Source organism: Oncorhynchus keta, unplaced genomic scaffold (assembly GCF_023373465.1).
Source record: "Oncorhynchus keta strain PuntledgeMale-10-30-2019 unplaced genomic scaffold, Oket_V2 Un_contig_14718_pilon_pilon, whole genome shotgun sequence".
Lineage (NCBI taxonomy): Eukaryota > Metazoa > Chordata > Actinopteri > Salmoniformes > Salmonidae > Oncorhynchus > Oncorhynchus keta.
Genome location: NW_026278902.1, coordinates 33985 through 59270, shown reverse-complemented (window position 1 = coordinate 59270; position 25286 = coordinate 33985). Strand labels below are relative to the sequence as shown.

General features: G+C 48.7%; 1 protein-coding gene and 1 long non-coding RNA gene across 6 annotated transcripts; one reads left to right on the top strand and one right to left on the bottom strand.

The window, feature by feature from the left end:
- The first annotated feature begins 2515 nt into the window (after positions 1–2515).
- Positions 2516–9853, top strand: LOC127918724 (RNA-binding protein 26-like). Its single transcript, XM_052501911.1, has 4 exons — positions 2516–2668; positions 3480–3563; positions 6490–6603; positions 9146–9853. Exons 1-4 carry the CDS (start codon positions 2516–2518, stop codon positions 9245–9247), a joined length of 453 nt encoding a protein of 150 aa, XP_052357871.1. The 3' UTR covers positions 9248–9853.
- Positions 9854–14481: 4628 nt separating this feature from the next.
- Positions 14482–17123, bottom strand: LOC127918725 (uncharacterized). 5 transcript variants are annotated; one of them, XR_008100646.1, is made up of 8 exons: positions 17086–17123; positions 16895–16968; positions 16725–16750; positions 16551–16582; positions 16324–16371; positions 16199–16280; positions 15967–16122; positions 14482–14520 (listed from the first exon to the last, which is right to left on the bottom strand). It is a non-coding gene; the product is annotated as an uncharacterized LOC127918725 (long non-coding RNA). The 5 variants fall into 5 exon arrangements; XR_008100648.1 differs by lacking the exons at positions 16324–16371; positions 16551–16582; positions 16725–16750; positions 16895–16968; positions 17086–17123 and adding an exon at positions 16428–16541; XR_008100650.1 differs by lacking the exons at positions 16551–16582; positions 16725–16750; positions 16895–16968; positions 17086–17123 and having other exon boundaries at positions 15967–16148; positions 16199–16250; positions 16346–16390.
- Positions 17124–25286: the final 8163 nt, after the last annotated feature.

The window sequence follows — 25286 nt, the reverse complement described above, 5'->3', positions numbered from 1 at the left end:
ACAGGTGGACATAGACGACTCTGGATCCTGGTTATAACAGGTGGACGACTCTGGATCCTGGTTATAACAGGTGGACTACTTCTGGATCCTGGTTATAACAGGTGGACTCTGGATCCTGGTTATAACAGGTGGACATAGACGACTCTGGATCCTGGTTATAACAGGTGGACGGTTGGTACTGGATTGCTGGGTCCTGGTTATAACAGGTGATCACTCTGGATCCTGGTGAGGTGGATCTACTTCTGGATCCTGGTTATAACAGGTGGACATAGACTACTCTGGATCCTGGTTATAACAGGTGGACATAGGCGACTCTGATCCTGGTTATAATAGGTGGACATAGACTACCTCTGGATCCTGGTTATAACAGGTGGACGACTCCTGGTTATAACAGGTGGACATAGACTCTGGGTCCTGGTTATAACAGGTGGACATAGACTCACTACCTCAGGTGGACATAGACTACATCCTGTTATAACAGGTGGACATAGACTACTCTGGATCCTGGTTATAACAGGTGGACTACTCTGATCCTGGTTATAACAGGTGGACTACTGGATCCTGGTTATAACAGGTGGACATAGACTACTCTGGATCCTGGTTATAACAGGTGGACATAGACGACTCTGGATCTCTGTATTCTGGTTATAACAGGTGGACATAGACGACTCTGGATCCTGGTTATAACAGGTGGACATAGACATACTCTGGATCCTGGTTATAACAGGTGGACATAGATCACTCTGGATCCTGGTTATAACAGGGTGGACATAGACTCTGGATCCTGGTTATAACAGGTGGACATGACTACATGATAACAGGTACACAGGATCCTGGTTATAACAGGTGGACCACTCTGTATTCCTGGTTATAACAGGTGGACATAGACTCTCTGGATCCTGGTCTAACGGACATGTCTGAAATGAGTCTGACTCTGTCTCTGTCTCCTGTCTGTCTGTCTCCCTGTCTCCTGTCTCTCTGTCTCTCTCCTGGTCTCCTGTCTGTCTCTCCTGAAAACTGTCCTCTCTCCTGTCTGTCTTCTCCTGTCTCCTGTCTGTCTCTCCTGTCTGTCCTGTCCTGTCTCCTGTCTCTCTCCTGCTCCTGGCTCCTCTCTCCTCCTGTCTCCTGTCTCTGTCTCCTGTCTGTCTCTCTCTGTCTCTCTGTCTGTCTCTCTGGCTCCTGTCTGTCTCCTCCTGTCTCTCCTGTCTCCCTGTCTCCTGTCTGTCTCTCTCTGTCTGTCTGTTTCTCCTGTCTCTCTGTCTCTCCTGTCTCCTGTCTGTCTGTAGGCTCAGAAGGAGTTGCTGGACACAGAACTGGACCTGTATAAGAAGACCCAGTCTGGAGAAGATACCGTTCAGCTGAAGATCAGATACACACAACTACAGTTAGAGGTAGGGGTCACCTGGAGGTCAGACACAACTACAGTTAGAGGTAGGGGTCAACGGGAGGTCAGACACAACTACAGTTAGAGGTAGGGGTCACCTGGAGGTCAGATACAGTAGAGGTAGGGGTCACAGGTCACTACAACTACAGTTAGAGGTAGGGGTCAACGGGAGGTCAGACACAACTACAGTTAGAGGTAGGGGTCAACGGGAGGTCAGACACAACTACAGTTAGAGGTAGGGGTTCAACTGAAGGTCAGATTTGATTTTGAAGTTGTCTGATTGATACATTTATTTCTGTCTGCCTCTCTGTTCAACCACCAGGGGGTGCTGTGTTTCATCTTTATATATACTGTCTGTTGTCTCTCTGTTCAACCACCAGGGGGTGCTGTGTTTCATCTTTATATATACTGTCTGTTGTCTCTCTGTTCAACCACCAGGGGGTGCTGTCACACTGTCAGATGTGTTTCATCTTTATATATACTGTCTGTTGTCTCTCTGTTCAACCACCAGGGGGTGCTGTCACACTGTCAGATGTGTTTCCTCTTTATATATACTGTCTGTTGTCTCTCTGTTCAACCACCAGGGGGTGCTGTCACACTGTCAGATGTGTTTCATCTTTATATATACTGTCTGTTGTCTCTCTGTTCAACCACCAGGGGGTGCTGTCACACTGTCAGATGTGTTTCATCTTTATATATACTGTCTGTATACTGTCTGTTGTCTCTCTGTTCAACCACCAGGGGGTGCTGTCTCGCTGTCAGATGTGTTTTCTCTTTATATATACTGTCTGTTGTCTCTTCTGTTCAACCACCAGGGGTGCTGTCACACTGTCAGATGTGTTTTCTCTTTATATATACTGTCTGTTGTCTCTCAGATGTTCAACCACCAGGGTGCTGTCACACTGTCAGGTGTGTTTCATCTTTATATATACTGTCTGTTGTCTCTCTGTTCAACCACCAGGGGGTGCTGTCACACTGTCAGATGTGTTTTCTCTTCATATATACTGTCTGATCGTCTCTTCTAGATTGCATTGTGTGTGTTGAGGTAACGTTGATCATCCTGTCGTGTCCCCCTTCCTCGCCAGGCAGCTAAGAGGGGATCCTGGCTCCAGGGGCGGGGCAGAGGGGCCCATGCTCGAGGCCGTGGGGCCTGAGAGGCAGGGGAGGGGAAGGGGTTGCCGGGGAGGTCTCCCTGTCCACTCTACAGTAGATCACAGACCGAGAGCCCTGGAGATCTCTGGCTTTACTGAGACTGACCTCCAGGATCTACTGCCACACTTTGCTGTGAGTTGAGCTTCTTCAACTAGTTTAAATGAGCCCTGTCTGGTTTTAAACTAGTTTTAATGAACCCAGTCTGGTTTTAAACTAGTTTTAATGAACCTAGTCTTGGTTTAAACTAGTTTTAATGAGCCCAGTCTGGTTTAAACTAGTTTTAATGAACCTAGTCTGTTTTAAACTAGTTTTAATGAACCTAGTCTGTTTTAAACTAGTTTTAATGAACCCTGTCTGGTTTTAAACTAGTTTTAATGAACCCAGTCTGGTTTAAACTAGTTTTAATGAGCCCAGTCTGGTTTTAAACTAGTTTAAATTAACCCAGTCTGGTTTTAAACTAGTTTAAATTAACCCAGTCTGGTTTTAAACTAGTTGTAATGAGCCCAGTCTGGTTTTAAACTAGTTTTTAATGAACCCAGTCTGGTTTAAACTAGTTTTAATGAACCCTAGTCTGGGTTTAAACTAGTTTTTAATGAACCCTGTCCTGGTTGATATGAATTACATTTGGAAAGTTTGTTGGAGGGCATTATGATGTTTTGGGGGAAAAATAGAAAATAGCTGTTGGGAATTGGTTTGAAAACAAAATGGTCCCAGCAGTGCTCTGATATCTGCTTGGGTGAATGAATGAGTTCAGACTCTGGGACGAAGAGCACAGCGTGTTTCACCCTTTCTGGACCAATCAGACACTCCCATCTTTCATCTTTATGAGCCCAGTCTTGTTCTTTCACCCTTTTTCTCAAGCAATTTGGAGATTGGAGGACTGTCAGATAGACGAGCCGTCCTGTCTGGCCGTTATCACCTACAGGAGCAGACCAGAGGCTGAACAGGTGAGTTGGAGGACTGTCAGATAGACGAGCCGTCCTGTCTGGCCGTTATCACCTACAGGAGCAGACCAGAGGCTGAACAGGTGAGTTGGAGGACTGTCAGATAGACGAGTCGTCCTGTCTGGCCGGTATCACCTACAGGAGCAGACCAGAGGCTGAACAGGTGAGTTGGAGGACTGTCAGATAGACGCAGCCGTCCTGTCTGGCCGTTATCACCTACAGGAGCAGACCAGAGGCTGAACAGGTGAGTTGGAGGACTGTCAGATAGACGAGCCGTCCTGTCTGGCCGTTATCACCTACAGGAGCAGACCAGAGGCTGAACAGGTGAGTTGGAGGACTGTCAGATAGACGAGCCGTCCTGTCTGGCCGTTATCACCTACAGGAGCAGACCAGAGGCTGAACAGGTGAGTTGGAGGACTGTCAGATAGACGAGCCGTCCTGTCTGGCTGTTATCACCTACAGGGAGCAGACCAGAGGCTGAACAGGTGAGTTGGAGGACTGTCAGATAGACGAGCCGTCCTGTCTGGCTGTTATCACCTACAGGAGCAGACCAGAGGCTGAACAGGCGAAACACTTTTCAACCTCGTGACTAAACTGGGACGTTTTGAACCCAGTGCTGACTGGACAGACAGATTCTCCACCTGAGTTCAGGATGTCTTCCTGTCCTGGCCCTCCTTATCCCTCCTGTGTTCCCTCCTGTCCCCTGAACAGTCCCCCCTTGTCCCCTCCTGTGTTCCCTCCTGTTCCTCCTGTGTTCCCTCCCTATCCCCTCCTGTGTTCCCTCCAGTGGCCCTGAACAGGTGAGTTGGAGGACTGTCAGATAGACTGTGTTCCCTCCTCTCCCCTTCCTGTCCTCCTTATCCCTCCTGTGAGCCCTCCAGTGTTCTGAACTCCCTTCCTGGAGGGACTCTCAGATTCTGTGTTTTCCCTCCTGTGTTTCGTCCTGTTCTGGCCTCCTTATCACCTCCTGTGTCAGACCAGTGTTCCCCTTTACAGGTCCCTTCCTGTCTTCAGATCGAGCCGTCCTGTGTCCCTCCTCTGTCACCATGTCCCCTCCTCTCCAGAGGCCTGTCCTCCTCTGTCCCTCCTGGAGTCCTGTCAGTCCTCTCGATGCCGTCCTGTCCCCTCCTGTGTCCTCTCTCTCCTTCCTGTCCAGACCTCCCTGTCCTCCTGTGTTCCCTCCCTCTCCCTTCCTGTCCTCCTCTCTCCCCTTCCTCTCCCTCCTGTGTCCCCTCCCTCTCCTTCCTGTCCTCCTCTCTCCCCTCCTGTCCCTTCCTGTCCCTCCTGTGTCCTCTCATGTCCCCTCCTGTCCCCTCCTCTCTCCCTCCTGTCCCCTCCAGTTCCTGAACAGGTCCCCTCCTGTCCCCTCCTCTCAGATTCCCTGTCCCCTCCTGTCTCCCTCCCTGTCCCCACCTACTCTCCCAGACCAGAGGCTGAACAGGGGAGTCCTGTGTCCCCTCCTCTAGACCCTCCCTGTCTCTCCTCTCTCCCCCCTGGACAGACCTGTGTCTCCTCCTCTCTCTCCCTCCTGTCCCCTCTGTCCCCCTCCTGTGTCCCCTCCCTCTCTCCCCTCCTGTCCTCCTCTCTCCCCTCCTGTCCCCTCCTCTCTCCCTCCTGTCCCCTCCTGTGTCCCCTCCTCTCTCCTCCTGTTCCCTCCTGTCCCCTTCCTGTCCCCCTCCTGTGTCCTCTCCCTCCTGTCCTCCTCTCTCCCCTCCTGTCCTCCTCTCTCCCCAGTCCTGTCCCCTCCTGTGTCCCCTCCTCTCCCTCCTGTCCCCTCCTCTCTCCCCTCCTGTCCCCTCCCTGTCCCCTCCCTCTCTCCCCTCCTGTCCCCTCCTCTCTTCCTCTCCCTCCTGTCCCCTCCTGTGTTCCCTCTCCTGTCCCCTCCTCTCTCCCCCTCCTCTCCCCTCCTCTCCCCTCCTCTCCCTCTCTCCCCTCCTGTCCTCCTCTCTCCCTTCCTCTCCCCTCCTGTGTCCCCTCCTCCCCTTCCTGTCCTCCTCTCTCCCCTCCTGTCCCCTCCTGTGTCCTCTCATGTCCCCTCCTGTCCTTCCTCTCTCCCTTCCTGTCCCCTCCTGTTCCCTCCTCCTCCCCTCCTGTCCCCTCCCTCTCCCTTCCTGTCCCCTCCTCTCCCCCTCCTGTCCCCTCCTCCTCCCCTCCTGTCCTCCCTCTCCCCTCCTGTGTCCCCTCCTCTCTCCCCTCCTGTCCCCTCCTCTCTGTCCTCCTGTCCCCTCCTGTCTCCTCCTCTCTCCCCTCCTGTCCCCTCCTGTCCCCCTCCTGTGTCCCCTCCTCCTCCCCTCCTGTCCTCCTCTCTCCCCTCCTGTCCCCTCCTCTCTCCCCTCCTGTCCCCTCCTGTGTCCCCTCCTCTCTCCCCTCCCCCTCCCCTCCTGTCCCCTCCTGTGTCCCCTCCTCCTCCCCTCCCCTCCTCTCTCCTGTCCTCCTCTCCCCCTCCTGTCCCCTCCTCTCTCCCCTCCTGTCCCCTCCTCTCCCCTCCTGTCCCCTCCTGTCCCCCTCCTCTCCCCTCCTGTCCCCTCCTCCCTCCCCTCCTGTCCCCTCCTCTCTCCCCTCTGTGTCCCCTCCTGTCCCCTCCTCCCCCTCCCTCTCTCCCCTCCTCTCCCTCCTGTCCCCTCCTCTCCCCTCCTGTCCCCTCCCTCTCCCCTCCTCTCTCCCCTCCTGTCCCCTCCTCCCCCCTCCTGTCCCTCCTGTCCCCTCCCCTCCTCCCCCTCCTGTCCCTTCCTCCTCCTCCTGTCCCCTCCTCCTGTCCCCTCCTGTCCCCTCCTCTCTCCCTCCTGTCCCCTCCTCTCTCCCCCTCTGTCCCCTCCTCTCTCCCCTCCTCTCTCCTGTCCTCCTCTCTCCCCTCCTGTCCCCTCCTGTGTCCTCTCCTGTCCTCTCATGTCCTCTCCTGTCCTCTCATGTCCTCTCCTGTCCTCTCATGTCCTCTCCTGTCCCCTCCTCTCCTGTGTCCCCTCCTCTCCCCTCCTGTGTCCCCGCTGTCTGTCCTCCTCCCTCCGGTAGGCGGCGCTACACAGTGTCCGTCTGAACGGCAGCGATCTGCGTCTGTCCTGGCACCAGCCTTCCGTCTCCCTGACCTCCCAGGAGCCTGATGAGCAGGAGACGGATCATGACGAGGTGAAGGTGGTTTTAGTTATGGACTACGGTGTGTTGCTAATGGTTGGGGGAAGTGTTTTTCAGGATGTGTGTGTGTGTGTGTGTGTGTGTGTGTGTGTGTGTGTGGGCACAGTGCTTCACAGCTAAGGCTTTTCTCGCACGAATCCAATGAAAAATGAAAAACATCTTAAGGTGGTTTTGTCTCTTTATTAGCCTGAGGCCTCGGGATCTTCCTCTGCTCTGTTCGTTCGCTACGTTCTTCAGTCTGAGACTGCCGTCGTTCGCTACGTTCTTCAGTCTGAGACTGCCGTCGTTCCTTTACGTTCTTCAGTCAGACTGCCGTCGTTCGCTACGTTCTTCAGTCTGAGACTGCCGTCGTTCGCTACGTTCTTCAGTCTGAGACTGCCGTCGTTCGCTACGTTCTTCAGTCTGAGACTGCCGTCGTTCCTTTACGTTCTTCAGTCTGAGACTGCCGTCGTTCCTTTACGTTCTTCAGTCTGAGACTGCCGTCGTTCGCTACGTTCTTCAGTCTGAGACTGCCGTCGTTCGCTACGTCCTTCAGTCTGAGACTGCCGTCGTTCGCTTTCTTCAGTCTGAGACTGCCGTCGTTCGCTACGTTCTTCAGTCTGAGACTGCCGCGTTCGTTCTTCAGTCTGAGACTGCCGTTCGTTCTTCAGTCTTCAGTTCTTCAGAGACTGCCGTCGTTCGCTACGTTCTTCAGTCTGAGACTGCCGTCGTTCGCTACGTTCTTCAGTCTGAGACTGCCGTCGTTCGCTACGTTCTTCAGTCTGAGACTGCCGTCGCTGAAGTCCTTTTGTGGTGACGAGGGACAGGAGAAGTCATCCGTTCTTCATCCCGACTGAGTCATCCGTTGATATGAATCGTCTCTTAAACAGATCAGAGATTAAAGCCAGATGTGCTTTACCCCAACGTCTTGTTCAGCTCTGTCCCAACCCATTAGTTTCTGGACCAATCAGACAGTCCCCAACCCATTAGTTTCTGGACCAATCAGACGGTCCCCAACCCATTAGTTTCTGGACCAATCAGACAGTCCCCAACCCATTAGTTTCTGGACCAATCAGACAGTCCCCAACCCATTAGTTTCTGGACCAATCAGACAGTCCCCAACCCATTAGTTTCTGGACCAATCAGACAGTCCCCAACGTGTTCTGGCTCTGTCCCAACGCATTAGTTTCTGGACCAATCAGACAGTCCCCAACCCATTAGTTTCTGGACCAATCAGACAGTCCCCAACCCATTAGTTTCTGGACCAATCAGACAGTCCCCAACCCATTAGTTTCTGGACCAATCAGACAGTCCCCAACCCATTAGTATCTGGACCAATCAGACAGTCCCCAACGTGTTGGCTTTCCAGGGAAGGCTTGAGGAGCTACTCCGTTTCAGACTCATTGAGGAGAAGAGGGCAACAGGGTAGCATAACGGTTGAGAGCGTTTGATCAGTAAACCCGAAAAGATTGCTGGTTCGAATCCCCCAGCCGACTAGGTGAAAAATCTCTGTACCCTTAAGAGCAAGGCATTTAACCCTAATTACTCCTGTTAGTATCTCTGGATAAGAGAGTCAGAAATGACTCACTACTGTCCCCTAAATGACTCCTACTGTAAACCGCTCTGGATAAGAGAGTCAGCTAAATGACTCCTGTAAACCGCTTAAGAGAGTCAGCTAAAGGACTCTCTGTAAACCAATAAGAGAGTCTGCTAAATGACTCACTACTGTAAACCGCTCTGGACTAAGTAAACCGCTCATAAGAGAGTCCCTCTACTGTAAACCGCTCTGGATAAGAGAGTCAGCTAAATGACTCAGTAAACCGCTCTGGATAAGAGAGTCTGCTAAATGACTCACTACTGTAAACCGCTCTGGATAAGAGAGTCAGCTAAATTACTCTCTATTGTAAACCGCTCTGGATAAGAGAGTCAGCTAAAGGACTCACTACTGTAAACCGCTCTGGATAAGAGAGTCAGCTAAATGACTCTCTACTGTAAACCGCTCTGGATAAGAGAGTCAGCTAAATGACTCACTAAACCGCTCTGGATAAGAGAGTCAGCTAAATGACTCGTAAACCGCTCTGGATAAGAGAGTCAAAATGACTCACTACTGTAAACCGCTCTGGATAAGAGAGTCAGCTAAATTACTCACTACTGTAAACCGCTCTGGATAAGAGAGTTCTCCAGCTAAATGACTCACTACTGTAAACCGCTCTGGATAAGAGAGTCAGCTAAATGACTCTCTACTGTAAACCGCTCTGGATAAGAGAGTCAGCTAAATGACTCTACTGTAAACCGCTCTGGATAAGAGTCAGCTAAATGACTCTTTACTGTAAACCGCTCTGGATAAGAGAGTCAGCTAAAGGACTCCAATGTAAAGAAACTAATGTCCTGTGGATTAAAGAGTTTAGGAGTAGCCAGAGATTATCTCTACCTTGTTTTTCTTTCTTTATAAAAGTAACATGTGGCCAGATTAAGGAGTTTAGGAGTAGCCAGAGATGATCTACTCTTGTTTTTCTTTCTTTATAAAAGTGTCGTCTCGTCTTGTCCCTTTTTGTAGTTCCAGGAAGAGTCGCTGATTGATGATGCGTTGCTCCAGGACGACGACGAGGAGGATGACGACAACGAACCCGCCCCTGGCGCAGATGAAGACGGCCCCTGATTGGACGAAATGCTAAAGCAAATTTTTGTTTTTTTGCTTTGCAGTTTCTGGATTGGCTGTTTTTTTTTTTAACAACTAGACGCATTTCACAATAGGTCAGAACCTAAACAGTTAATTAATTCTGTTGTGGCGATTCAGAAGATTACTAGACAAAGTCATGTGGGAGTTTCATGTAAATATAGTGGTTTATTCTTCTTCCTGCTTTTAATTTGTAAAAGTAGTTTAACATGAAGATTGGTACAGTTTATTTTTTTTTTTGCTTATTGGATTCAAATGAAAATGATACTAGATTACTTTAGGGGGGAAAAAACATTTTGGCGTTCAGATCAAATGATACCGTTGTGTTGAAACGCCTGATGTTTATTAACGGTGAGAATCGCAGAATGGCGAACTGAACGACGGAGAGGTTTGACTGTGTGTGATATTAGATTGCTTCTTGTGTAAATATTTTCTGTCTGGATTTTAATGATTTGTAATGACAGCTTTGCTTCGGGATTCTTTCTTTCTTGGATTTATTTTTGAAATGTCAAAATAAATAAAAATAAAGACTTTAAAATGGTCAAAAAAATAAAAAAAATAAATCGGCTGCAAAAAAAAAAAAAAAAACCTGAAAAAAACCCCTGCAGCTGTGATGGCATTGATGAAATGAAACCAGCTAATATAAAACATCCCACAAAAAGAGCTGACTAAATAAAGACCATTTAAAAAATAAAAAAAAACATGTTTCACAAAAAGAGCAAATTTCCATGTGGTTTTTCCATTTTACCATTAAACAAAAAATGTGTTAAGGCAAGAACTATTTTCCATGTCCACACTTGGTGAGGCTCGGTCAGAAAGACGGTGTGGTATCTCCGTAACGGTAAGCTGTTGGTATCTCCGTAACGGTAAGCTGTTGGTATCTCCGTAACGGTAAGCTGTGTGGTATCAGTAAGCTGTGTGGTATCTCCGTATAAGCTGTGTGGTATCTCCGTAATGGTGAGCTGTGTGGTATCTCCGTAACGGTAAGCTGTGTGGTATCTCCGTAATGGTAAGCTGTGTGGTATCTCCGTACAAGTTCTGTTTCTCTTGGTGTGGTATCTCTAACGGTAAGCTGTGTGGTATCTCCGTAAGGAAGCTGTGTGGTATCTCCGTAATGGTAAGCTGTGTGGTATCTCCGTAACGGTAAGTTCTGTTTCTCTTGGTGTGGTATCTCCGTAACGGTAAGCTGTGTGGTATCTCCGTAACGGTAAGCTGTGTGGTATCTCCGTAACGGTAAGCTGTGTGGTATCTCCGTAACGGTAAGCTGTGTGGTATCTCCGTAACGGTAAGTTCTGTTTCTCTTGGTGTGGTATCTCCGTAACGGTAAGCTGTGTGGTATCTCCGTAACGGTAAGCTGTGTGGTATCTCCGTAACGGTAAGCTGTGTGGTATCTCCGTAACGGTAAGCTGTGTGGTATCTCCGTAACGGTAAGCTGTGTGGTATCTCCGTAACGGTAAGCTGTGTGGTATCTCCGTAACGGTAAGCTGTGTGGTATCTCCGTAACGGTAAGCTGTGTGGTATCTCCGTAACGGTAAGCTGTGTGGTATCTCCGTAACGGTAAGCTGTGTGGTATCTCCGTAACGGTAAGCTGTGTGGTATCTCCGTAACGGTAAGCTGTGTGGTATCTCCGTAACGGTAAGTTCTGTTTCTCTTGGTGTGGTATCCCCGTAACGGTAAGCTGTGTGGTATCTCCGTAACGGTAAGTTCTGTTTATCTCTTGGTGTGGTATCTCCGTAACGGTAAGCTGTGTGGTATCTCCGTAACGGTAAGCTGTGTGGTATCTCCGTAACGGTAAGCTGTGTGGTATCTCCGTAATGGTAAGCTGTGTGGTATCTCCGTAACGGTAAGCTGTGTGGTATTCTCTTGTGTGGTATCTCCGTAACGGTAAGCTGTGGTATCTCCGTAACTGTGTAAGCTGTGTGGTATCTCTGTGTGGTAATGGTAAGCTGTGTGGTATCTCTTGGTGTGGTAATGGTAAGCTGTGTAATCTCTGTGTGGTATCTCCGTAACGGTAAGCTGTGTGGTATCTCTTGTGGTATCTCCGTGGTAAGCTGTGTGGTATCTCCGTAATGGTAAACTGTGTGGTATCTCCGTAATGGTAAGCTGTGTGGTTCTCCGTGGTTTCTCTGTAACGGTAAACTGTTGGTTCTCTCTGGTGTGGTATCTCCGTAATGGTAAACTGTGGTATCTCCGTGGTGTGGTATCTCCGTAACGGTAAGCTGTGTGGTATCTCCGTAATGGTAAGGTGTGGTTCTCTCTTGGTGTGGTAATGGTAAACTGTTTATCTCTTGGTGTGGTATCTCCGTAATGGTAAGTTCTGTGTGTGGTATCTCCGTAATGGTAAGCTGTGTGGTATCTCCGTAACGGTAAGCTGTGTGGTAATGGTAAGCTGTGTGGTTCTCTGGTGTGGTATCTCCTAATGGTAAGTGTGTGGTATCTCTGGTGTGGTAATGGTAAACTGTGTGAGTGTGGTAATGGTGAACTGTGGTATCTCCTGGGTAATGGTAAGCTGTGTGGTTCTCTGTGTGGTATCTCCGTAATGGTAAACTGTGTGGTTCTCTTAGTGTGGTAATGGTAAACTGTGTGGTTCTCTCTTGGTGTGGTAATGGTAAACTGTGTGGTTATCTCTTGGTGTGGTAAACTGTGTGGTAAACTGTGGGTGGTAATCTCTCTTGGTGTGGTAATGGTAAACTGTGGTTCTCTCTTGGTGTGGTAATGGTAAACTGTGTGGTTCTCTCTTGGTGTCTATCTGTGTGGTTATCTCTTGGTGTGGTAATGGTAAACTGTGTGGTTCTCTCTTGGTGTGGTAATGGTAAACTGTGTGGTAATCTCTCTGGTGTGGTAACAGGTAATCTGTGATGTAATCTCTTGGTGTGGTAATGGTAAACTGTGATGGTTCTCTCTTAGTGTGGTAATGGTAAACTGTTCTTCTCTCTGGTGTGGTTTCTCTGTAATGGTAAACTGTGTGGTTCTCTCTTGGTGTGGTATCAGGACTGTAATGGTAAACTGTGGTAATCTCTTGGTGTGGTATCTCTGTAATGGTAAACTGGTGGTTCTCTCTTAGTGTGGTAAGGACGGTGTCTCTTAAACTGTGTGATGTCTCTTGGTGTGGGACAACAGGACGTGATGTCTCTTGGATCTGGGACAACAGGTAAACTGTGATGTCTCTTGGTCTGGGAATGGTAAACTGTGTGGTTCTCTCTTAGATCTGGGGTAAACTGTGTGATTCTCTCTTGGTCTGGGACAATGGTAAACTGTGATGGTTCTCTTAGTGTGGTACATGGTAAGCTGTGTGGTTATCTCTTAGTCTGGTAATGGTAAACTGTGATGTCTCTCTTGGTGTGGTACATGGTAAACTGGGACAACAGGTAATCTCTTGGTGTGGTAATGGTAAACTGTGTGTTCTCTCTTGGTGTGGTAATGGTAAACAGGTGGTGATGTCTACACACCTAAACTGTCCTGACAACGTAATGACGTGATGTCTCTTAGATCTCTGTGATGTCTCTTAGATCTGGGTGGTATCTCCTAATGGTAAACTGTGTGGTTCTCTCTTGGTGTGGTAATGGTAAACTGTGTGGTTCTCTGGTGTGACAATGGTAAACTGTGTGGTTCTACCTGTCTGGTAATGGTAAACTGTGTGGTTCTCTTGGTGTGGTAATGGTGACACTGTGTGGTTCTCTCTGGTGTGGTAATGGTAAACTGTCCTGGTTCTCTCTTGGTGTGGTAATGGTAAACTGTGGTTCTCTCTTGGTGTGGTATCTCTGTAATGGTAAACTGTGTGGTTCTCTGGTGTGGTCTCTCTACCTGTAATGGTAAACTGTGGTGTCTTGGTGTGGTATCTCACACCTAAACTGTCCTGGTTCCATCTGGTAACCTAAACTGTCCTGGTTCTCTCTGGTGTGGTAATGGTAAACTGTGGTACCTGTGTGGTAATGGTAAACTGTGTGGTAATCTCTTGGTGTGGTGGTAATGTACTGTCCTGGTAATCTCTTGGTGTGGTAATGGTAACCTACCTGTGTGGTTCTCTCTTGGTGTCCTGGTAATGGTAAACTGTCCTGACCCATCTACTTGGTGTGTCCTGTAATCTAACACTGTGTGTCTCTGGTGTGGTAATGGTAACCTACTGTCCTCTCTACACACCTGTGGACCCATCTCACCTACCTGTCCTGGTAAACTGTGGTAACTCTTGGTGTGGTAATGGTAAACTGTGTGGTTCTCTCTTGGTGTGGTAATCTGTGTGGTTCACTCCTGTCCTGTCTAACACCTAAACTGTGTGTCTCTGGTGTGGTAATGGTAAACTGTGTGGTAATCTCTTGGTGTGGTAATGGTAAACTGTGTCCTGAATCTCTTGGTGTGGACCCATCTAATGGTAAACTGTGTGGTTCTCATCTAATGGTAAACTGTGGGTTCTCCTGTCCTGGTACCTCACCTGAACAGTGTGGTTCTCTGTAATGGTAAACTGTGTCCTGGTTCTCTCTGTGGTAAACTGTGCCCATGTTCTCTGTCCTGTATGGTAAACTGTGTGGTTCTCTGTGTGGTATCCATCTACACACCTGGTAAACTGTCCTTCTCTACACTCCTGTCCTGATGGTAAACTGTGTGGTTCTCTCTTGGTGTCCTGGTAATGGTAAACTGTGGCTGTTCTCTCTGGTCCTGGTAATGGTAAACTGTGTGTCCTGGTGTACAATGGTAAACTGTCCTGGTTATCTCTTGTCCTGGTAATGGTAAACCTGTGTCCTGGTTCTCTCTTGGTGTGGTCCTGGTAATCTGTGTGGTAATCTCTTGGTGTGGTAATGGTAACACTGTGTGTTATCTCTGGTGTGGTAATGGTAAACTGTGTGGTAATCTCTTGGTGTGGTAATGGTAAACTGTGTGGTTCTCTCTTGTCCTGGTAATGGTAAACTGTGTGGTTCTCTGGTGTCTAATGGTAAACTGTGTGGTTCCATCTCTTGGTGTCCTGGTAATGGTAAACCTGTGTGTCTCTGGTGTGGTATCTGGTAAACTGTGTGGCCCATCTCTACCTGGTCCTGGTAATGGTAACCTACCTGTGTGGTAATCTCTTGGTGTCCTATGTACACTCCTGTCCTGGCCCATCTAACACTGTGGTTCCTGGTGTGGTTCTCTCTGTAATGGTAAACTGTGTGGTTCTCTCTGATCTACAACCTAAACTGTCCTGGCCCATCTACACATCTCCTGGTCCTGGCTCTCTTACCTGTCCTATCTACACACCTACCTGTCCTGGCCCATCTACACACCTACCTGTCCTGGCTGTTCTACACCTGTCCTACCTGTACACTGCTGTTTGGGGTAAACTTACCTGTCTCTGGCCCATCTGGGACAACAGGTACGTGATGTCTCCTACCTGTCCAACAGGTAAACCTGTGTGGTATCTCTAACTGTCCTGGTCTGGTACACCTACCTGTCCTGGTTCTCTCTTAGAGATAATGGTAATCTGTGTCCTAATCTGGGACAACAGGAAACTGTGATGGTCTCTCTTCTGTGGACAATGGTACCTGTGGCTGTTATCTCTTGGTCTGGTACCTGGTAAACTGTGATGTTCTCTTAGATGTGGTACCCATGGTAAACTGTGTGGTTCTCTCCTGGCCCATGGTAACAGGTACCTGTGTGGTTATCTCCTACCTGTGGGGTACAACTGTCCTGGTTCTCTCTTGGTGTGGGACTCCAATGGTAAACTGTGTGGTCTCTTGATCTGGTAATGGTACAACAGTGACGTGATGTCTCTTAGTGCTGGGACAAACAGGAATCTGTGATGTTATCTCTTAGATCTGGGACTCCGTCAGGTAATCTGATGTCTCTTAGAATCTGACCCAAGGTTACTGGTCTCCATCTGCAGATCTGCATCAACAGGATGTGACCCTGTCCCTTAGATACCTCTACCTGACAACAGGAGTTTGACCTTTTTTAGCCACCTGGGTACAACAGGATTGACGTGTTTGGGGTTTTAGGCTGTCTCTTAGATCTGGGACAACAGGACGTGATGTCTCTTAGATCTGGGGCAACAGGAAAGTGATGTCTCTTAGATCTGGTGACAACAGGATGTGATGTCTCTTAGATCTGGGACAACAGGACGTGATGTGTCTTTGTAGATCTGGGACAACAGGACGTGATGTCTCTTAGATCTGGGACAACAGGATGTGATGTCTCTTAGATCTGGGACAACAGGAAGTGATGTCTCTGAGATCTGGGACAACAGGACTGATGTCTCTTAGTCTGGGACAACAGGACGTGTATGTCTAGATCTGGGACAACAGGATGTGATGTCTCTGATCTGGGACAACAGGAAGTGATGTCTCTGAGATTGGGACAACAGGACGTGATGTCTCTTAGATCTGGGACAACAGGACGTGATGTCTCTTAGATCTGGGACAACAGGACGTGATGTCTCTTAGATCTGGGACAACAGGACGTGATGTCTCTGTAGATCTGGGACAACAGGAGTGATGTCTCTGTAGATCTGGGACAACAGGAAGTGATGTCTCTGAGTTGGGACAACAGGACGCCTGTCTCTTAGTGACTGGGACAACAGGATTAGCGAAGGACGTCCTTAGATCTGGCACAACAGGATGTGATGTCTCTGAGATCTGGGACAACAGGATGTGATGTGTCTTAGATCTGAGTTACAACAGGACGTGATGTCTCTGTAGTGACTGGGTCCAGATGACAACAGGATGTTGTCACACCTGCCTGTCCTGACCCATCTACACACCTACCTGTCCTGACCCATCTACACACCTACCTGTCCTGACCCATCTACACACCTGCCTGTCCTGACCCATCTACACACCTACCTGTCCTGACCCATCTACACACCTGCCTGTCCTGACCCATCTACACACCTACCTGTCCTGACCCATCTACACACCTACCTGTCCTGACTCCTACACACCTACCTGTCCTGACCCATCTACACACCTGCCTGTCCTGACCCATCTACACACCTACCTGTCCTGACCCATCTACACACCTACCTGTCCTGACCCATCTACACACCTACCTGTCCTGACTCATTCTCTCACCTGTCCTGAATGTACACCTACCTGTCCTGACCCATCTACACACCTGCCTGTCCTGACCCATCTACACACCTACCTGTCCTGACCCATCTTCACACCTACCTGTCCTGACCCATCTACACACCTACCTGTCCTGACCCATCTACACACCTACCTGTCCTGACCCATCTACACACCTACCTGTCCTGACCCATCTACACACCTGCCTGTCCTGACCCATCTACACACCTACCTGTCCTGACCATCTACACACTTACCTGTCCTGACCCATCTACACACTTACCTGTCCTGACCCATCTGTCCACCTACCTGTCCTGACCCATCTTCACACTTGTACCTGTCCTGACCCATCTGAGGACACTTACCTGTCCTGTACCCATGTCCTGTACACACCTGAGGACCTACACACTTACCTTGACAGTTACCTGTCCTGACCCATCTACACACTTACCTGTCCTGACCCATCTACACACTTATCTGTACCTGTCCTGACCCATCTACACACTTATCTGTCCTGACCCATCTACACACTTACCTGTCCTGGGGTACCCATCTACACACTTACCTGTCCTGGGGTACCCACCTGTCCACTTACCTGTCCTGACCCATCTACACACTTACCTGTCCTGACCCATCTACACACTTACCTGTCCTGACCCATCTACACACCTTACAGTTATCTGTACCTGTCCTGACCCATCTACACACCTACATGTCCTGCTACCTGTCCTGACCCATCTACACACCTACATGTCCTGGGGTACCTGTCCTGACCCATCTACACACTTACCTGTCCTGGCCCATCTACACACTTACCTGTCCTGACCCACCTGTCCACTTATCTGTATCCATCCAGAGATTTCTCCTATCAAAGCATTAACCTCTACCTGTTGTAAAGTCATCATTGACCTCTACCTGTATGTAAAGTCACCATTGACCTGATGGTGAAATCACAGTTATCTGTATCCTCTCCGGCAACAGAGATGAAGGACGCCTGTATCTTTGTAGTGACTGGGTGTATTGATACACCTACAAAGTGTAATGAATAACTTCACCTCAAAGGGATATTCAATGTCTGCTTTTTGTTTATTTTCTACCCATCTACCAATAGATGACCTTCTTTGTGAGGATTGGAAAATCCCTGGTCTTTGTGGTTGAATGTTTGAAATTCACTGCTGATGAGGGACCTACAGACCTTACAGTTATCTGTATGTGTGGGGTACAGAGATGAGGGACCTTACAGTTATCTGTATGTGTGGGGTATCTGTTATTATCTGTATGTGGGGTACAGAGATGAGGGACCTTACAGTTATCTGTATGTGTGGGGTACAGAGATGAGGGACCTTACAGTTATCTGTATGTGTACAGAGATGAGGGACCTTACAGTTATCTGTATGTGTGGGGTACAGAGATGAGGGACCTTACAGTTATCTGTATGTGTGGGGTACAGAGATGAGGGACCTTACAGTTATCTGTATGTGTGGGGTACAGAGATGAGGGACCTTACAGTTATCTGTATGTGTGGGGTACAGAGATGAGGGACCTTACAGTTATCTGTATGTGTGGGGTACAGAGATGAGGGACCTTACAGTTATCTGTATGTGTGGGGTACAGAGATGAGGGACCTTACAGTTATCTGTATGGTACAGAGATGAGGGACCTTACAGTTATCTCTATGTGTGGGGTACAGAGATGAGGTGGTCGTTCAGAAATCATGTTAAACACTTTTATTGAACAGAGACTCCATTAAACGTATTATGTGACTTGTTAAGCACATTTTTACTCCTAAACTTATTTAGGCTCCTTTCCGTAACAAAGGAGTTGAATACTCGAATCGACAATCGACATTTCAGTTTTCAGTTTTTTATTACATTTATAAAAAGAAACTGCTTCATATTTTATTTAACCTTTTTTTTTATTGAAATAGGCAAATTAATTAAGAACAAACTGTTATTTTACATTGATGCCCCAAACCCGGACGGCGCTCGGCCAATTGTACGCCGCCCTATGGGACTCCCGATCACGGCCGGTTGTCACACAGCCCGTGATCGAACCCTGGGTCTGTAGTGACGCCTCTAGCGCCCGCGCCACGCATTAGCAAGCACTTTGTGAAGGCGCTGTACCTGTCCTGTACACCTACCTGTCCTGTACACCTACCTGTCCTGTACACCTACCTGTCTGTACATGTCCTGCCGTGAAGGACCTATAACGGGCTGCTTGTCCTGTACACCTACCTGTCCTTTACACCTACCTGTCCTGCTGTGAAGGACCTATAACGGGCTGCTTGTCCTGTACACCTACCTGTCCTGTACACCTACCTGTCCTGCCGTGAAGGACCTATAACGGGCTGCTTGTCCTGTACACCTACCTGTCCTTTACACCTACCTGTCCTTCCGTGAAGGACCTATAACGGGCTGCTTGTCCTGTACACCTACCTGTCCTTTACACCTACCTGTCCTTCCGTGAAGGTCCTATAACGGGCTGCTTGTCCTGTACACCTACCTGTCCTGCTGTGAAGGAGCGTCCCACTCGACTGCTCCCAGCAGCCTCTGTCCCTTCTCATTTGCATAAGAGCGGACAAATAACCCAATCAGGGAGCAGAGGCCGTCTGATGATATTGCCTCTCCTCTCCGGTGCCTGTCATGGTCGCACGGATAATGATGAGAAATGACGTTTGCTCCTATTTTCTGTTAGCGTTTATCAGTTAGCCCCCTCTCTCTGTAGATTGTATTGTAACAACCCGTCTGTCTCCCAGCATGGCACCCTTAAACAGGCCCCCTCCCTCGCCACGGTCCACCTCCCTCTGAACCCTCATTTACCCCCTGAAGCTCTGCTCTCTCACACACAGGAGATAAACTGCCCCGCCCTCCACTCTCTGTACCCCCAGGCCTCAGCTCAGTTCCCTCAGTCTAACATTCCAGTCCTTTAGGGTTCCTAAATATCCAGTCCTGTAGGGTTCTTAAAGATCCAGTCCTTTAGGGTTCCAAAAAGATCCACTCCTGTGGGGTTCTAAAAGATCCAGTCCTGTGGGGTTCCGAAAAGATTCAGTCCTGTGGGGTTCTAAAAGATCCAGTCCTGTGGGGTTCTAAAAGATCCAGTCCTGTGGGGTTCCTAAAAGATCCAGTCCTGTGGGGTTCCGAAAAGATCCAGTCCTGTGGGGTTCTGAAAAGATCCAGTCCTGTGGGGTTCCTAAAAGATACAGTCCTGTGGGGTTCCTAAAAGATCCAGTCCTGTGGGGTTCCTAAAAGATCCAGTCCTGTGGGGTTCTAAAAGATCCAGTCCTGTGGGGTTCCTAAAAGATCCAGTCCTGTGGGGTTCCGAAAAGATCCAGTCCTGTGGGGTTCCTAAAAGATCCAGTCCTGTGGGGTTCTAAAAGATCCAGTCCTGTGGGGTTCCTAAAAGATCCAGTCCTGTGGGGTTCCTAAAAGATCCAGTCCTGTGGGGTTCCTAAAAGATCCAGTCCTGTGGGGTTCCTAAAAGATCCAGTCCTGTGGGGTTCTAAAAGATCCACTCCTGTGGGGTTCCGATCAGTCCTGTGGGGTTCAGAAAATGGCATCCAGTCCATGTGGGGCCTCAAAGCTCCACTCCATGGGGTTCCAGTAAAAGATCCACTCCTGTGGGGTTCCTAAAGTAGATCCAGTCCTGTGGGGTTCTAAAGATCCAGTCCTGTGGGGTTCCATGGAAGATCCAGTCCTGTGGGGTTCCCCCAAGATCCAGTCCTGTGGGGTCCTTATTCCAGTCCTGAGGGGTTCAGATCCAGGGGGTTCCTTAAAGATCCAGTCCTGTGGGGTTCAGTAAAGATCCAGTCCTGTGGGGTTCACAGAAAGATCCAGTCCTGTGGGGTTCTGAAAGATCCAGTCCTGTGGGGTTCTAAAAGATCCAGTCCTGTGGGGTTCAAAAGATCCAGTCCTGTGGGGTTCTAAAGATCCAGTCCTGTGGGGTTCAAAGATCCAGTCCTGTGGGGTTCCTAATTCCAGTCCTGTGGGGTTCTAAAAGATCCAGTCCTGTGGGGTTCACAAAAGATCCAGTCCTGTGGGGTCCTAAAAGATCCAGTCCTGTGGGGTTCTAAAGATCCAGACCTGTGGGGTTCCTTAAAGATCCAGTCCTGTGGGGTTCCTAAAAGATCCAGTCCTGTGGGGTTCCTAAAGATCCAGTCCTGTGGGGTTCCTAAAAGATCCAGTCCTGTGGGTTCCTAAAAGATCCAGTCCTGTGGGGTTCTACAGACCAGGGTCCGCCATTGATCAGCCCTACAGCAGAGAATGGCTACTGTTACAATGGAGGAGCAGACTCATTGGTCCTACTGTTACATGGAGGAGCAGCCCATTGCTCCTCCATGGTAACAGAGCCACAGACCCATGGTAACAGTCCCAGTCTCATTGGTCTACTGTTACCATGGAGGAGCAGCCTTATTCACAGAGCTACAGACCAGGGTCCTTATCCTACAGACCAGGGTCCTTATCCACAGAGCTACAGACCAGGGTCCTTATTCACAGAGTTACAATACAGACCAGGGTCCTTATCCACAGAGCTACAGACCAGGGTCTTTATTCACAGAGCTACAGACAAGGGTCCTTATTCACAGAACTACAGACCAGGGTCCTTATCCACAGAGCTACAGACCAGGGTCCTTATTCACAGAGCTACAGACCAGGGTCCTTATCCACAGAGCTACAGACCAGGGTCCTTATCCAAAGAGCTACAGACCAGGGTCCTTATTCACAGAGCTACAGACCAGGGTCCTTATCCACAGAGCTACAGACCAGGGTCCTTATTCACAGAGCTACAGACCAGGGTCCTTATTCACAGAGCTACAGACCAGGGTCCTTATTCACAGAGCTACAGACCAGGGTCCTTATTCACAGAGCTACAGACCAGGGTCCTTATTCACAGAGCTACAGACCAGGGTCCTTATTCACAGAGCTACAGTACAGACCAGGGTCCTTGTCCACAGAGCTACAGACCAGGGTCCTTATCCACAGAGCTACAGACCAGGGTCCTTATTCACAGAGCTACAGTACAGACCAGGGTCCTTATTCACAGAGCTACAGACCAGGGTCCTTATTCACAGAGCTACAGTACAGACCAGGGTCCTTATTCACAGAGCTACAGACCAGGGTCCTTATTCACAGAGCTACAGTACAGACAGGGTCCTTATCCACAGAGCTACAGACCAGGGTCCTTATTCACAGAGCTACAGACAGACCAGGGTCCTTATTCACAGAGCTACAGACCAGGGTCCTTATCCACAGAGCTACAGACCAGGTTCCTTATTCACAGAGCTACAGTACAGACTAGGGTCCTTATTCACAGAGCTACAGACCAGGGTCCTTATCCACAGAGCTACAGGCAGACCAGGGTCCTTATTCACAGAACTACAGACCAGGGTCCTTATTTTTTTTTGCTACAGACCATATGGTCCTTATCCACAGAGCTACAGACCAGGGTCCTTATCCACAGAGCTACAGTACAGACCAGGGTCCTTATTCACAGAGCTACAGACCAGGGTCCTTATTCACAGAGCTACAGTACAGACCAGGGTCCTTATTCACAGAGCTACAGACCAGGGTCCTTATCCACAGAGCTACAGACCAGGGTCCTTATTCACAGAGTTACAGACCAGGGTCCTTATCAACAGAGCTACAGACCAGGGTCCTTATTCACAGAGCTACAGACCAGGGTCCTTATTCACAGAGCTACAGACCAGGGTCCTTATTCACAGAGCTACAGACCAGGGTCCTTATCCACAGAGCTACAGTACAGACCAGGGTCCTTATTCACAGAGCTACTATAGAGACCAGGGTCCTTATCCACAGAGCTACAGACCAGGGTCCTTATTTACACAGAGCTACAGACCAGGGTCCTTATCCACAGAGCTACAGACCAGGGTCCTTATCCACAGAGCTACAGTACAGACCAGGGTCCTTATTCACAGAGCTACAGACCAGGGTCCTTGTTCACAGAGCTACAGACCAAGGTAGTATCCCAAACAGTGGGCTATAGAGTCACATCAGCCTCTATACACTGCTGGAGGTCACATCAGGCATCTCTTGTAGGCCGTCATTGAAAATAAGATTTGTTCTTAACTGACTTGCCTGGCATCTCAATGAATAAATAGAGTCACATCAGGCACCTCCAGGCTGTTTAGAGGGCACATTTGACCAATTTACAGGAGAGTGGCATCTCCTTTACACAGGATGGAGTGCTCAGGCATCAGATGACCTGGCCTCCACAATCACCTGAGGCATCTCACTTTACCCAATTGAGATGGTTTGGGATGAGTTGGACCGCAGAGTGAAGGTCAAAGGCATCCAACAAGAGCTCAGCATCAGGCAACTCCTTCAAGACTGTTGCAAAAGCATTCCAGAGTGAAGCTGGTTGAGAGAATGTCAAGAGTGTTGCAAAGTCACATGTCATTTACAAGGCAAGGGTGGCTACTTTGAAGAATCTCATCAGGCATTTTGATTTGTGTAACACTTTTTTTTGTTGCTGGGACAGGGCCATGATTCCATAGGCATCTATTTCATAATAATAAATAATAAATAGTAAAAATAAAGAAAAACCCTTGAATGAGTCAGGTCAGGCATCTCCAGACTTTTGACTTGTATCTAAAGGCATCTCTTTACAGACTGATCACTCAGGCACAAGACTGACACTGGACCTGAATATTGTGATGAGTGTAAGGGTGTGTTTCAAACAGAACCCTATTCCCTATATATATTGTGCTTCCCTATGGGCATCTCACTTTACACTGGGCTATAGAGTCATATCAGGCATCTCACTTTACACTGGGCTATAGAGTCACATCAGGCATCTCCCTTTACACTGGGCTATAGAGTCATATCAGGCATCTCCCTTTACACTGGGCTATAGAGTCACATCAGGCATCTCACTTTACACTGGGCTATAGAGTCATATCAGGCATCTCACTTTACACTGGGCTATAGAGTCACATCAGGCATCTCCCTTTACACTGGGCTATAGAGTCATATCAGGCATCTCCCTTTACACTGGGCTATAGAGTCACATCAGGCATCTCACTTTACACAGAGTCACATCAGGCATCTCACTTTACACAGAGTCACATCAGGCATCTCACTTTACACTGGGCTAGAGTCACATCAGGCATCTCACTTTACACAGGGCTCTCATTTAGAGTCACATCAGGCATCTCACTTTACACTGGGCTCACACTAGAGTCACATCAGGCATCTCACTTTACACTCAGGCATCTCATAGAGTCACATCAGGCATCTCACTTTACACAGAGTCACATCAGGCATCTCCCTTTACACTGGGCTATAGAGTCATATCAGGCATCTCACTTTACACTGGGCTATAGAGTCACATCAGGCATCTCCCTTTACACTGGGCTATAGAGTCACATCAGGCATCTCCCTTTACACTGGGCTATAGAGTCATATCAGGCATCTCCCTTTACACTGGGCCACAGAGTTACATCAGGCATCACACTTTACACTGGGATATAGAGTCACATCAGGCATCTCACTTTACACAGAGTCACATCAGGCATCTCCCTTTACACTGGGCTGTAGAGTCATATCAGGCATCTCCCTTTACACTGGGCTGTAGAGTCACATCAGGCATCTCACTTTACACTGGGATATAGAGTCACATCAGGCATCTCCCTTTACACTGGGCTGTAGAGTCATATCAGGCATCTCACTTTACACAGAGTCACATCAGGCATCTCCCTTTACACTGGGCTATAGAGTCATATCAGGCATCTCCCTTTACACTGGGCTATAGAGTCACATCAGGCATCTCACTTTACACTGGGCTGTAGAGTCATATCAGGCATCTCCCTTTACACTGGGATATAGAGTCATCAGGCATCTCCCTTTACACTGGGATATAGAGTCACATCAGGCATCACACTTTACACTGGGCTATAGAGTCATATCAGGCATCTCCCTTTACACTGGGCTATAGAGTCACATCAGGCATCTCCCTTTACACTGGGCTATAGAGTCACATCAGGCATCTCACTTTACACTGGGCTGTAGAGTCACATCAGGCATCTCCCTTTACACTGGGATAGAGTCACATCAGGCATCTCACTTTACACAGAGTCACATCAGGCATCTCCCTTTACACTGGGCTATAGAGTCACATCAGGCATCTCCTTTACACTGGGCTGTAGAGTCATATCAGGCATCTCCCTTTACACTGGGATATAGAGTCACATCAGGCATCTCACTTTACACTGGGATATAGAGTCACATCAGGCATCACACTTTACACTGGGCTGTAGAGTCACATCAGGCATCTCCCTTTACACTGGGCCACAGAGTTACATCAGGCATCACACTTTACACTGGGATATAGAGTCACATCAGGCATCTCCCTTTACACTGGGCTGTAGAGTCACATCAGGCATCTCCCTTTACACTGGGCTGTAGAGTCACATCAGGCATCACACTTTCCAATGTATTTATTCAGTCACTTGAATAGCAGCATCACATTTCACAAGACTGGATTTTTGTTTAGTTTTTTGCTCATCAATTAATGAATTGCATCTGTTTTGTAGAAAGAAGTCAAACCAACATATGGAATCTCCCTTCCTCTGATGTCACGAGGAAGGAGACCCCCTCCTCCTCATCCTCCACCCTCCTGCCAGTTGTTAGGGAAACATAGCTGTTAATATTTGATGTGATCACGGGCCTCCACAAGCACATTTCAGCAGAGGCCCCGCAAGTTGAGCCAAAACATGATTAATTTAGTATTTATACCCCAGCATCCTTTAACAAGCAGAGCCCCGCACACACACACACACACACACACACACACACACACACACGCACACACACACACACACAGCCTCGGCCCCGCAGCGAACACACATACAAAAACACACAAACACACACACACACACACACACACACAGCCTTGGCCCACAGCAGAGCAGACACACACACACACACACACACACACACACACACACACACACACACACACACACACACACA

Coding starts and splice junctions, on each gene's coding strand:
- LOC127918724 (XM_052501911.1), top strand. CDS start 2,516: ATGCTCGAGGCCGTGGGGCCTGAGAGGCAGGGGAGGGGAAGGGGTTGC. Junction 2,669..3,479: donor ATCTACTGCCACACTTTGCT/GTGAGTTGAGCT, acceptor ACCAGAGGCTGA/ACAGGTGAGTTGGAGGACTG. Junction 6,604..9,145: donor AGGAGACGGATCATGACGAG/GTGAAGGTGGTT, acceptor CCCTTTTTGTAG/TTCCAGGAAGAGTCGCTGAT.